Source organism: Phoxinus phoxinus (genome assembly GCF_949152265.1).
Source record: "Phoxinus phoxinus genome assembly, chromosome: 13".
Classification (NCBI taxonomy): domain Eukaryota; kingdom Metazoa; phylum Chordata; class Actinopteri; order Cypriniformes; family Leuciscidae; genus Phoxinus; species Phoxinus phoxinus.
In genome coordinates, this window is record NC_136888.1 from 2,455,540 (window position 1) to 2,470,539 (window position 15,000).

Below are 15,000 nucleotides of genomic sequence, written 5' to 3' on the forward strand. Positions count from 1 at the left end.
TGCTTATAAAGCATCAACACACACATGTGAAACCCTTCCCGGCTCAGGACTCGCTTCACGGCTCAGGCCTCATCCACACTACTGTGTTTTAGTTTAGAAACGGAGAATTAAAACGAATACGATCTCCGTCCACACCAGCGCTTTAGCTGCGGATTAGATTTGATCTCCGTCCACATTAAAACGACTGAAAGCGCGGATCACGTGACCACTCACCAACACTGGGCGTGTGTGTGCCGGTGTAAACAGCCGCATGTAGGCGGTTATAAGATTGTAAAATGCAGAATTGACTTGCACAACCGCTGCTAGCAAACACATCAACGTCAGTAACGCTTCGTAATCCATGTTGCAGTCGCTAACGTTATGTAGTCCAGGCTGGTTTTGTGTGTTTTCTTCCCGGGGACGGGTCATGTGACGGGTGACTGACGAATCAGGGAAGGATACGCCATGACTAATGACACCCAATCATAGAGCCGAGCGTGAGCCTCTGCGTCAGCGTTTCTAAAGTCCTCCGCTTTGACCGTCTTCACTAAACGCCCTCCGGAGATTCAAAACGCAAAACGGGGTCGAAGCGTTTCTAAACTTCTCCGCTTTAGGTCTTCGTTTTTGCCGTTGTAGTCTGGACGGGAGCAAACGTAGCAAAAGGTCTCCGTTTCTAAACGAAAACGCAGTCGTGTGGATGGGGCTCAGAGATTCAAGTTCACAGCGATTTGATTCCCAGCGAACAGAGAATGAACGTTCTGGCAAAGTTATGAACATACGTTGGTCTAGTAATTTAAACATCATCTGGAAGCTGAATAAATAATCTCTCCATTGATGTGTGGTTTGTTAGGATAGGACAATATTTGGCCGAGACACAACTATTGAAAATCTGGAATCTGAGGAGCAAAAAAATTTAAACATTGAGAAAATCTCCTTTAAAGTTGTGCATTTATGTTCACGATTGTGCTGCATTCACTCACAAAAATACATGTTTTATATATTTACGGCAGGACATTTACTAAATATCTTCATGGAACATGATCTTAATATCCTCATGATTTTTTGGCATAAAAGAAAAATGTATAATTTTGACCCATACAGTGTATAGTTGGCTATTGCCACAGATATACCCGTGCGACTCCAGACTGGGTTTGTGTTCATCACAGTTTTAAAGACCAGATAACTTTGAACAAACAATCTATAAACATTACTGGAAGAACGTTTGTTCATAACTTTAAGAGAACCTTGCCAGAACTTTCTGAGAAACATAGCTGGGAGTATTCAGCTCAATTAGTTAAATTGATAATATTACTGAATATGAATAGTCTTTTTACCCTTAAAAACATTTTTGGAGCACCTGACTCGCCTGTTCTTGTCTCTGTTTCTCTAGCCCATTATAGTGGTCAGCATCAAGTGCCTTATATCATGTTAAACAGGAGAACTTGACGTTTCCATCTAGCTCATTTAAATTCCCAATTTTACATTCATTTAGTCTTGGAATGGATGAATTCAAATAGCACTTTTTTCTTTTTTTTCTCAACTCAAACAAATCCTCCTGAAGTTTGGATTTTTTCCTTTAGAAAGTTTTACTTGGATATTCTAGATATCCAGATGAAATTTCGACTACATGTAACAATCCCTAAGCAAGTTATAGCATTTATTTCAACATTATTATAGGCGATTTTCAGTGAAAAGCTGGTGTGTGTTTTTCAATTTACTGACAATGTAGATGTGTCTAAAAAAGTTCAGGAAGTAAAATAAATAGAAAACATTGTAATAGAACACAGAAGCAAAAGTGACATATATATATATATATAAACCAATCTGGGCATGAGGATGGGAATAAGCATCAACAATCATTCCTGTTCGGCTCAGAGAAACAAACTCATGGGTTTATATGACGAATCAATGCTGATCAAAACCTGATGACGCAATCACATTCACTACGGAGCCTCTGAATGTCCAAACGCGATTAACATAATATACCAATAAACACCGTGAATCTCCTCTTTACGGGACTTTTTAAAGCATAAAGATTGGATTAGCGGTTCAAAAGTTATTAAACATTTAAGAACAATAGTTATTTTTATCACTTCAGATGTTGTTTCTCGTGTCCACTTACACATGTGGAAATGTTTCCGAGATCTGTGGAAAACATCTGCCACTGCGATCTATCTTAAGCACTAGTAAAAAATGTAATCAGTTTTTAGCTTGTTTTTATGCAGCCCTATAAAGTTCATTGCTGGAAACATCTTCAGTAACAAAGAAAAGCTTGGCCGTGTCCCCGTGAAGTATTTCACGCTCACTAAATCAAAGGCCTCAGTTCTGCAAAACAGACAAAAGCAGAAACCTGCGCAAAAAGGCTTTTTATGAGTCCGGCAGCCGTTTTACAAACAAAATAACCATAAAAAATGACAAGTTTTAATCTGCCTGTATTCACAAGCCTATATCTGAGATGTGTTGGTGTCAGTTTACGGAGGCGGTCTCCTCCTCCTCCTCACGATGATGGTTTGTTGGTGGAGTTTGTGTGAGTTTCACTGTCAATCAACAACTCGAAAGCAAACCCATGTCACATGATGCTGGAAATAACAATACATCGTTCTTAAGACCTTTGCATTACACACACGTGTCGTGTCAAAACCCGAACGCTCAAAATAATGAATTGGTTTGAGTTGGACAAACTTACATTTAACTAATTAGTTCAGTCAAATTAACTTTTATGAGTATTTAGCACTTTCTTTTTCTTTCAGGTTCTCAGAACTGATATATTTTAAGTAAGCTGAACTGCTTCATTGTTTTGAGTTTTATTAAATTATTTATTTTAATTTAGACGAACTTAAGTTTCACTGAAACGGCTGGGATGTCTATTTCCCAGCATGCTTTGCCGATGGCACTCGAAAGGGAGAGTAAATGCTAATATTAAGTGTAATATAATGTTTTTTGTGCAATATTAATGATAAGTGGGAGATTTAGTAGTGATTAATGTTGTGTTATGCTAATTTAGAATAATTTCTGTTATTGTTGGTTTTAGGATAGTTACATCATGGTGACGAGTGGAGCATGAGCTTGATATCAGAGCAAATAATACCTTAATATTGTTGCTCTCGTACAGCAAGTGCTTCTGTATAACACACTATTGCTAATATGTTAGCCAATTAGTATGTTAGCAGATTAGCTTGTTAAAGCTAGCTAAGTTTATACTAATAAAAGTGTTCACATTGAGATTACATGAAAGTTTTAAGTTAATTGTATGAATTAGTGTACTCAAACATTTCAAGTTAGGAAGAATTAAAATGTATAAGTACAAAATAAAAATCTGCTAGTTCTGCTTACTTAAACTTTGAATTTCATAACTTAAAACATTTGAGGCAATTGATTGCGCTAAATGTTTTGAGTTCTGCCGACTTATTCGGGTTTACAGTGTGGTGCAACTCGAAAAATGAGAATATGGTGCAAAAAGTTCATTTATTTCAGTAATTCAACTTAAAAGGTGAAACTAATATATTATATAGACTCATTACATGCAAAGTGAGATATTTCAAGCCTTTATTTGTTATAATTTTGATGATTATGGCTTACAGCTTATGAAAACCTTTCCACAATATTCTAATTTTGAATTTGGGGTTTTCATAAGCCATCACCTGTATATTCGATGAGAGCTTAAACACAGTAAAGGATCTTGTTCTCAGGTCACATGACAAACTCATCATTAAAAAAGCACTTCTTTTAATGCCCACATCCACAAGCGTGTAGATATGAAACCGATATGCTTTTAAAATCAAAGTACATAAACTTGAATTACACAGATACGCATCCGTGGACGGTTTATGCATTATTAATACCTCGGTCCCGCAGCGTCGTTTCGTCAGTGTTATATCAGGAGTGATTTCAGAAATCTCTGCACACGTTTAATCTGGCGTGTGCTTCCTCTTTTCATATCCAGATTCAGTCTGGTTTGTTTTAACACTACATATTGTAACTAACAGATTTAAAAAAGCACATAATAATAATAATAATAATATATTTTATTTGTAATGCACTTTACATTTGGAGCAAATCTCGAGACACTACAGGTGAATAGGGTAAATTTTTTAAATAATAGATATCACCATGAAACTTCTTCAGTTGATTATTTACACAAGTTCATAAAAAAAATGTATTACAAGTTTTTGAAATTTGTATGTTTAATTATGCAAATTAGGCATTATCTCATTTAATATTTGCAATTTTGCATATATTTTCGGTAGATAGATCTGAACATATGATAAAGTCAGGTGTAAAATTCTTCTTTCATTTTGATTACACACAAGATAAAAGAAGATGATCAGAGGGAGTTCAGGATATATGCTTTCATTACCTAGGAAATCTAAATACTGTCCATAGCCTTAAAAAAATTATTTTATTAAAATGTCACGTAAATCAGGCCAGGAATGATTTATTATCAAATCCCTCTGAACATATCTTCAGAATACTGCTATGTGTATAACTGGAGAGTTTGGTGCTACATCGGCTGAGATGTGTCACTGGAGAATGACAAAAACTCATTTGAGAAAACGGCATTTAAAGATTTGTTATGTAAAAATTCATACTTTTTTAGTGGAAACAACTATTTACAGACACAATATCTTATCAAAACTTATAAACACAGCATTTATGGCCTTTAACTGAACAGAAACATTCAGAAAAATTCAAAAGCATTCCAGATATTTAGACAATTGTTCTGTATTTCAGGTTTTCCAAAAGGTTGTTTAAATATGCAAATGAGGCATCTAATTAAAATGCACATACATATTTGTATTTGCATACGTTTTCAGAACAGAAATCCAGGTACAAAATTGAGAAAATTAGAGGCTAAGTTTTTTTACAGAGGGGATTTAGTATTTTGAAGTGCATATGTCTGACTCATTTAGAGAAAAACAGCCTTTAAAGATATGCATTGTAATTGGGTTATTAAATTAATAACGTAAAAAAGGTTTGTGTGAGGGCCAGAGTCTAGAAATGAGCCTTAACTCACTACAAAAGCCACAGACGTCGATGGACACAGTGATACAATCAAATGTGTGTTTGTGAGATTCCTCTACATTTCGCATGACATCATCGGCAGCGACCCAATCAATACATGTCTGCTCATAAATTACACCGCTCCATAAATAATGTGGCATGCGTCTCTCTCGCCTCATCTCAGGACAAAATACACATTCAAATAAAAGATTCCAGCTTTATCCCAGTCCTGATCCAACCATCAGCCAGAGAAACACAGGACGACACTTTACAGTCTTATTAGGGATGTACACAATATCAGATTTAATTAATATTTCACAGATCTCTCAATCGGAAGCAGGGAAGACAAAAATAAATCAGATTTCTTAATTCGTGCTCTTATTGTAAATTAATCATCAGTGACGTTCGTCTAAAGATAAAATGTTTGTCTATAATAATATTTCTAAATATAATAATATCTATTCCGAAATAGATAAACATAAATCTGGCAAAGTTTTATGATGTTGGTTGTACGTATTACCCAATGAAAAATAAATATACTAAAATGTATTTTATGCTAAGTATACTACAGATACATTTACATATTGATGTACTTACGGTAATATAAATACCCTGTAATTGTACTTTTAGTACACTAAATTGATATATTAAAGTCTGCTAAATTGGAACAATTAATTTTGTACTCAATGCACTTTAGTTATCCAGAAATGTTCAACTAAAGATAAACTTCAGTATATTTAATTGTGTTAAAGTGGAACTATTGCAAGTATACTTTAGGTACACTTTAAACATCGTGTATTTAAAGACTGATATTACACAGAGATCATACTATCCTTACTAATAGTGATATTAAACACACTTTAGGCTCAATATTAATAAATGTGCCTTATGCAATAAAGAAGCACTCCAAATAAAGTTTAATTATATTTATATCAGTAAGTCTCAAGCGAAATGTTATGGTTTTGTAGTATACTTAGTATTAAATACATTTTGGTACAGGTTTTTTCCACTAGGGTTGCATCAGTTCTGACGCTAAAATGTTAATGCTCAGATTACGTTATAAAACTGAAACGTGAGATAAACACACATTTGCTGTAGCAACCATGTAATTAAATAGTCGTTTTCAGCTTTTTTATTGTGCAGTTCTGTACCAGGCGAGCGAGTGAGCAAGTTTACTCTGTCAGATGAGCAAACATATCGAGGTGTTTGTGTTCAAAGTCAACATTTGTTTACAAGTTATGCCCTATAATAAGTGTTTTGAGGTCGTAATATAGTATTGTGAAAGGAATTGTGCAAAAAAAGGTCTTAATCTGCACCTGTAATCATAGTTTGTGTGAAAAGTAATACCAATAATTGGTGTTTTACTGCCACTAGTGTGCATCTCAGCTGGAAACTGCAGTGAATTTCACCAAACAAGCCTTTTTGTCAAATGTGTGGCTTCTGAGTGCCGTTCATGTTGATTTAAATGAAGATCTATCGATACTGTACTAGCGATACGCTGATGCTCATTTAGTCAGTGAAGCGTGAACTATATGACGTCTGCTTCTGTTAAATACAGTAATACCCTTGTCTTAATCTGCGTCCCGTGACCTTGTGACCGGCCCGCACCGCTGCGCACTCGTCCCCGGAGACACGCTGGGCCGACACGAGCGCTTCAGCGTGATGACAGGCGGAAACCAGCGTTAATTACACATCATTTATGTCCACTGCTAAACTGATCCTGCGGTTAATGAGCGGCCGTGTAGTATTGACGGATCTGACCCCGCAAAACAGCGTCCTCGAGGTATCGACACCAACTGTGGATTATAACTGTATCGGACAAATCCACAGAACTGAGCCATGCAAAAGTGAACTTTACATTTCAGAAGTGCCTTTTAAGAAAACGACGCACCAGGATATCTATGACACGACTGTGTGTGTTCATGTTTTTACTCGTGTCTGAGCTCGACGGACTGAACAGAAGAAATTAACGGGAGAAGGCGGAGCCTCACAGCCACACCCACCTATTGCACCATCACCACAGACCAATAGAGACCGTCTCCATTGACTCTGCATTGTGAGAGGCTCCTCCTGGTCATTTCTTGCTTCTAACTAAAGACAGGAAAATGCCTAAAAGCTGCTGTGTGACGAGGTGTACAGCAAACAAGCTAAGAAACCCCCCCGGTGTGGGCGTGGCCTAAATACGCTCCGTCTCTATCGGAGTTCAGTGGTGTTCAACCAGCCGGAAAGTTCACTTTGGCTAAGTCTACATTAATCCGGATACATTTGAAAACGGCGTTTTCATTTAAAAACGCTCTCAGTCCACACTGGCGTTTTCAGGCGCTTTTTTTTTTGAAGACGCTAAATTCACCTTTCACCTTAATGAAAGCTTTGTTTCCATGAATAAAAACGGCACCTCAGTGTGAACGGAGAGCGTTTCCAAACGAAAACTTATTAGTGCGGACAAGGCCTTTGATGAGCTGCTTTGAACTCGCGAAACAAACTCCAAGCGAAATACACTTTGGCTAGCCTGGGTGCCGGCCCGAACCCCGCTCACAACAGTTTTTGGTCGGGAAGTTCGGTCTGGACTCGATCCGTTGAGGAGTAATTATGCTCGGCTCCCAGAAGGCCGAGCCAATCAAATTGCCAGGGCGGGCTTTAATCGATGATGGACAGATGATCTGCGGTTACGTAATCACCACGTCATGAAAGAGCGCTTGGGTTGAACTGGTTTTCAGCAAAGATTCTGCACAAAGATGAAGATAACTGCAGCTGGAGGACTGAGATGTTTAGATTCCGCTATCGCGTCTGTTATAAAAGAAATCGACAGCGCATTCATTTTAAAAGACGAACAGAGAACCGCAATCGAGGCATTTGTCGATCGGAAAGATGTGTTTGCCGTCCTTCCTACGGGATTCGGCAAAAGTTTAATTGATCAGCCGGCTCCGATGGTGGCTAAGAAGATGGGACACAATGAAAACCAGTGGAAGGGATGTGCTCACGATCTCTGTTCTCTGAAGCCTCAGATGAACACGCTTCTTCAGCCTCAGATGAACACGCTTCTTCAGCCGGCTCTCTTTCGTCGTCTTTACATTTATTAAAATCAGTCAAGTCGCGTTGCAACCGTGTTATAAAGTTGAGACAATGCCGACAAATGCGAGAAGATTTATTGTCGAGGTCTAATCCTAAACGGAGAACTTGTTCGTATATACATACTCCTTTTGTATTTCTCTTAAAAATACTCTTTGTGCTTGTAAGTACTCCGCGAATTCTTACATTCTTTTTACAACAACGGCAAAGATCGTTTACACTCATTAATTTACTACTTCTTCCAGCGTGCGTGCAGTTGAGCTCTGTTGACAACTATGCGTTGCTCTGATTGGTTGTAGGTCTATCCAATTGAGTGCAGAGTTTTTTGTCTCCTGGTTCGGTTAAGACACGCCTCATAATCAAAGCCCTGTGGAGCCGTATCAGACTCACATTCTGCCTAGAACACGAGTATGATGAAGTCGGGCTACACTTTGGCCTGACTTCACTCTAAATTACAGTTTCCGAAGTATATTGGGGTCTTTACAAGCTAAAATATCTGTGTGAGTGAACATGCCTGCATCATCTCTGCTCACACACTGGTAGTCGACACATGCTGGACCACTAATGGCATGTTGGCGATTAGTTGATGACTTTCCCGGGCAAGTAGTCGAGTAAGTAGCAAGTGCTGGAGCCGAGCCTCTTGTCCTCTGGGACAGAGACCCTCACGCACCTCTCCCATCCCACGCATGGGTGGCCAAGGGGTCGCTCCGGGCTGTGATTGCCCCATCCATCACGATGGAGCCCGTCAATGGTTAAATTGAATATACTAAGGCCTGTCGGTCGGTGTCTATATTTAATAAAGGCCGCTGATGAGGTGCTGATTTATCGGCCGGCAGTATTCACACTCCATTACAAGGAGATTACACCGCTCGAGCTGGATCAGCCTCGCCAACACCGCAAGGAGATTTCACCGTTTAATGACAACCAGAAAACAGCAAACCCAAGCCAGGGGAGGAGAGATACAAGAGGAGTCGCTGTGTGTACGCGGGGAATTATCCGCCGTCATGAAGTGATGCCTGTCAGCTGGTTAACTGCACATGTGTTACCAAAGCAGTTTAATGCAGGTGTCCATGACTGATTATGAAAACTGGACTGAATTTGGCGAGTCTATTATCTATTGTCAATAGGGTGGTGATGTATGAAGTGCATCTCACACACTACCCAGCAAGCAATTTTGCGTTTTAAGGCGAGACACTACAGGTGAATAGGGTACAATTTTTAACTAGCAGATATCACCATGAAACTTTCTCAGTTGATTACCTACATTAAGATGAGAAGAAAATGTATTACAAGTTTTCTGTAATTTAATGTTTAAACATGCAAATTAGGCAATATCTAATTAAATATGTGCTAATTTGCATATAAAAAAACTAAATCTGAGTATTGGACAAAGCCAGGTTAAAAGTATTTTTTTCATTCTGTTCACATATTTGATGGGATCAGTGTTTTACGGCGCTGGCGAGAACGTCGGTCTCCTCGGCTGTGAACCGCTCCTGGCGTGCGCAAATCCGCCGTTATAATAGCAATCCCCGTTGGAACAAGCGCGCCGGCTCTTAAAGGGAATGTGAGAGGACGCTCTGATTGGTTTATTTCACGTTACGCCCAAACCACACCTATGAATAATGAAGCGACTTCAGACCAACACATTTTAGATTTGCGTCGGCGCAAGAGTCGTTTATCCGCCGGTATAATAGCAACAGCGCCGGGATCCGCCCACAGAGTTACTTGCGTTTCACGTTTGATACTTGCGTTTCAGAACGTTACAATAGGGCCCTTGATGTGTTATTTCATCACACTCTTGTTCAATCAGAATAGCATTGGAGAGCACGACCACTATCATGCCACGTGAATTCGCACAGGTTGGGAAACAATCCGACACATTCACACCGCAGAATTCCCCACTGGAAGAATCTGGCCCCAGGAGTCAGGGGTCCGGAGCCAGGAGATCGCCAGCTGTCTAATGTGACGGGGCAACTGAGTCCACCGGCAGAGGAATGCAGAGCTTTATTCCAGATCAACACACACACACACACACACACGTCATGATCATCAGACGTCAGGTGCTTCCACATCGGAATCAAGATCCTGTGGGGTTCTGCAACCCGTTGAGCTACAGTCCGGCTAGCATGTAGCCGTTAGCATGTCTGTGAAGTGTGACTCCAGCACTGAAAGGCGATCCGGCCGAGAACAAGAAGCTAGTGTATGTGTGTCAAAGGTCTTTAGCACCTTAGCAGGGAAAAAAGCCCTCTGTCAACATGTCCCACACATCAGCTTTAATGAGACGCCACTCACACTATTTCCAGAGCCTCCTCTCGGCGCGAGCCAAGCGGAGCCGCACACTCGGCTAATCAGCGGGCGATTGGATAGGCCTGGCCGTACGAGGAGGCGTTTACTGCGTTCACCGACAGACGAGCCGGTGTGTGTGAGCAGTGTCCTGAAGTGCTCTATAAAGGGCTTTACTGGGACATATACACACGAGTGCGCTCCGGACAGGTGTGTGTGCGGGACAGTGTGTGACGTCTGTGCTCTCATAATGTTCATGAAAATCCAGTTCCTCATGGATGAAATCAAGTTCCATCGCCACAGTTTACCTTCGGCTATTATTGTACATTACAGAAGTGAACAGTGTTTTATGTTGACTCTGGGGAAAGCCACTGAAACATTTGATGAAAGATAGTCAGTCTTCTAAAATAAGTTTACTGAATAGATTCATTTAAATGTAATTAAAGCAGAATATGTGCACTTCCTGCTGCATTATATTTTGTCAATAAAACTTTGCTGATAATAACAATGTACATTTAGAAATGGTTCAGTTTAAACTGCACACCTCACAGACAACACACAGCGAAGCAATCAAACAGACAGACACAATACAATTGTGTGATGGGTAGGTGTGTGTGTGTGTGTGTGTCTGATGGGTAGGTTTAGGGGTCGGGTTAGTGTGTGTGTGTGTGTGTGTGTGTGTGTGTGTGCGTGCGTGTGTGTGCACGTGCGTGTGTGTGTGTGTGTGTGTGATGGGTAGGTTCAAGGTTCGGGTTAGTGTGTGTGTGTCTGTGTCTGTGATGGGTAGGTTTAGGGGTCAGTTTAGTGTGTGTGTGTGTGTGTGATGGGTAGGTTCAGGGGTCCGGTTAGTGTGTGTGTGTGTGTTTGTGTGTGAGTGTCTGATGGGTAGGTTCAGGGGTCCGGTTAGTGTGTGTGTGTCTGTGTGTGTGTGTGTGTTTGTGTGTGATGGGTAGGTTTAGGGGTCGGGTTAGTGTGTGTGTGTGTGTGTGTGATGGGTAGGTTTAGGGGTAGGTTAGTGTGTGTGCGAGTGTGTGTGTGACTGTGAGTGTGTGTGTGTGTGTTGCAGAGCTGTTTGAGGAGACTGTGTTTTTGGGTCAGTAGTGATCCAGTCGGCTGTAAGCTTCTTGCTGAAATGCTCTCTGTGCTGACGCAGCACTGCTGTGTGTGTGTGTGTGTGTGTGTGTGTGTGAGTGAGTGAGTGTGTGTGTGTGTGTGTGTGTGTGTGAGTGAGTGTGTGTGTGATTAAGAGGGTCAACATCCTCCTAATCTCCTTACTAGATAGGACTTCACCCTGCCAATGATTAGCATCTCCCCCTAACACACGACACAGACGGACAGCACACGACACGTGTTCCCTCCTTCATTCACTGACAGCAACTGCTTATAATCACACGCTTTATATCCAGCTCTCTACGGTAGATGCAGATCATGCTCATTACATCTGCAGCTCCATGAATGCACACTAAAGCATGCTTTATACGTGGGGTAAGCGTGAGAGTGATCAGCAGGCGTGTCAGTAGCCGCGTTTCCATTACAAATTTAAGCAAAACTTTTGTGATATTTTCTATCTTTGTGAAAATTTTTTCCTCTCACGATAAATCTTTCCAACAATCATGGAAACGGATGTTGGGAGGTTTACGTATATCCCAGCCACCGCACTAGACATCATGTTTAATAGAAGGAGACGTGTGTGTGTGTGTTATCCAAGCATTAATGTCAAGGTAAGCCTCTTATACTGAGAGCGGCTCATATGAGGAGTTTCTCACTCATTCCTGCTTCGAGATCTTGATAAACTCTGGCATTTATTTCTGGTTCAGAATCCAGGGCTCCCACTCTCTTCTTGAAATTATTTTCCAGGACTTTTCCAGGACGTTTTCAAGACTTTTTCAGCTGCTACAGTGCGAATCAAGTTATCACAACTATGGCTGGGTGATATATTTTGAAACAGATGATATTCTACCTATACCGTTATATCTGTATCTGTGCAAAGATCGTTTCCTCTACTCGCAATGCCACACTACTAAAACCGAAGTTATTCTCTACTTTAGTTCATACACTGCTACTGTACTTGCTGATATCCGTTTAAAAGTCCAAACTCTCACAGTCAAGCTGTATTCGCAATCAGTCACTAACGTTAGAAAATATTCACTATAATCGGACTCCTAAATTAATTGCATCTGCTCGACCAAGGCACATTACGCATCTGGTGTACATAATGGCATAAACTGATGAGTTATGTGTTTTTGACTTTAAATTATTTTGATTTATCAAATCTTTGTAACCGCTTTTGTCAATTATATTGCTGAAATGGATAGACCTTTTGTAAAGCTAAATGTGTTTAAATGCAAATAATACCGGTAAGTTTAAATTATTTTCCAGGACAACGCAAAGGTTTCCAGGACATGTAACTTTTTTTCCCTATTTTCCGTGTGTTTTCCAGGACTGGAAAATTGGTCTTTCATTTTCCAGGTTTTCCAGGACGTGTGGGAGTATTCTCGTAATTCTTTTGTCTTTTTATGAGTTTAATGCAGAAATCTGTCTCGTCTTCTGTCCAAACACACCGCGTCCTCTACGTCAGCTGACCTGTAGATGCGCAGAAACTGTTTCCATTGCAGTTTTGTGAAATATTCCTTTTTCAAGTTGCCTGAAAAACCTCCTCATGCGAGCATAAACACTTTTTGCGATAAATGGGAGTTTTTGCGAAATTGCTGTGTTTCCATTGGACGTATTTTAAATTCACATTTTCAATTTGCGCAATTTGAAGCATAATGTAAGCACGGCTATAGATACATTCATATAAACCCCTAACCGCCGTTAATGACTGGCCCCAGTCCGGAAAGGTCGTAAAGACATCGTTAAACTGGTCCATGTGACTACAGTGCTTCAAATGTAGCGCAAGTATTTTTTGTGCGCAAACCCCCCCGAAAACAACGACTTTATTTAACAATCTCCTTTCTTCTGTCAGATCTCCTGCGCTAGTCAACAGAACCAGCTTTCCTGAAGCTCAACCAGTAGACTTGCAACGCCAAGGTCATGGGTTCGGTTCCCAGGGAACGCAAGAACTGATAAGATGTAAATGTGTAGCTTGAAATGCAATGGATTTGGATAAAAGCGTTTGGCAAAAGCATAAATGCAAACACGAGCAGGTGTGTGTGTGTGTGTGTGTGTGTGTGTGACTGACCCGGGATGTGTTTGGCCCAGCCGATGATGACCACGAGCTCGCGGTCGGCCAGGTCACACAGGGTGGTCAGCGCCTTGATGTCGCTCTCAGGGAGACTCGGGTCCGGCATGGCGTAGATCTTCTCCGGCTCCGCCACCAGCAGATGAGACACGATCTTCGTCACTGAGGAGGACGAGGCACAGTTACACACACACACACACACACACACACACACACACACAGTTACAGTTTCACACACACAGTTATACTCACACACACAGTTACAGTCTCACACAGCATTTACACGCAATATAAAATATTTATATTGACCCTGGACCACAAAAACAGTCACATGGGTACATTTTCTTAAATTGAGATGTATACATCACAGGAAGCTGAATAAATAATCTCTCCATTGATGTGTGGTTTGTTAGGATATGACAATATTTGGTCGAGACACAACTATTGAAAATCTGGAATCTGAGGAGCAAAAAAATGTAAACATTGAGAAAATCTCCTTTAAAGTTGTGCATTTATGTTCACGATTGTGCTGCATTCACTCACACAAATACATGTTTTATATATTTACGGTAGGACATTTACTAAATATCTTCATGGAACATGATCTTAATATCCTAATGATTTTTGGCATAAAAGAAAAATTTATAATTTTGACCCATACAGTGTATGTATAGTTGCTATTGCCACAGATATACCCGTGCGGCTCCAGGGTCACATATATATATATTAATTATTTGGGTAACACTTTATAACACTGTTCCTTCATTAATTAATAACTACACAGGAACAAATGAGTAACGTACTATTAACATCCTAGTAACTGCTATTAACTAACACTAACCTCAGATTAATGTGCTAGTTCACTGTTAGCGAATCAATAACTACTATTTATCATTCCTCCCGGAGAACTACTACAGGTTCATAATTTACATGAATATGCATAATGTATAATATAAGGTACGGTAACCCTCTAGTAATGCTTCTACATCTTTCTAAAGGATCTACTACTTATCTGAATCAATATCTAAAGTGAAAAATATGATAATTCTCTAATATTGACTGAAGTTATTGTACGCTTTTGAGATTTTTGTAAGATTTTTGAATAGTAATTCCTTCCGATGGTGTTGGTAACACTTTAGTCATCATTACTCGTGTGTTCTCGTGATCTTCACTAGACAATAATGATCCAAATTATTAGTAGTTCCTTTAGAAAGATGTAGCAACATTGATTCATTAATTATGGGTTATAATTGCCTTATATTATAAGCGACTTACATTTCATTTCAAGCTATTTTTTTAAATAATATATTATATTTACATTCTTATCAGTTCGTGCTTTCCCTGGGAATCGAACCCATGACGCCAGCGCTCTACTGTCTGAGCTTCAGGAAAGCTTGAGGAAAATTATGCATATTCATGTTAATTATGATCCTGTATATATTAGTTATCTGGGAGGAATGATACATATTAGTTATTGATTAGCTAAT

General features: G+C 39.9%; 1 protein-coding gene across 2 annotated transcripts in view; it reads right to left on the reverse strand.

The window, feature by feature from the left end:
• Positions 1-15,000, reverse strand: part of esrrb (estrogen-related receptor beta) — a 101,945-nt gene that overhangs the window by 11,646 nt on the left and 75,299 nt on the right. For both annotated transcript variants that reach the window (XM_079633085.1, XM_079633086.1), the window contains exon 5: positions 13,514-13,675. In XM_079633085.1, the coding sequence (XP_079489211.1) occupies positions 13,514-13,675 (162 nt within the window). The remainder of the gene's footprint in view (positions 1-13,513; positions 13,676-15,000) is intronic.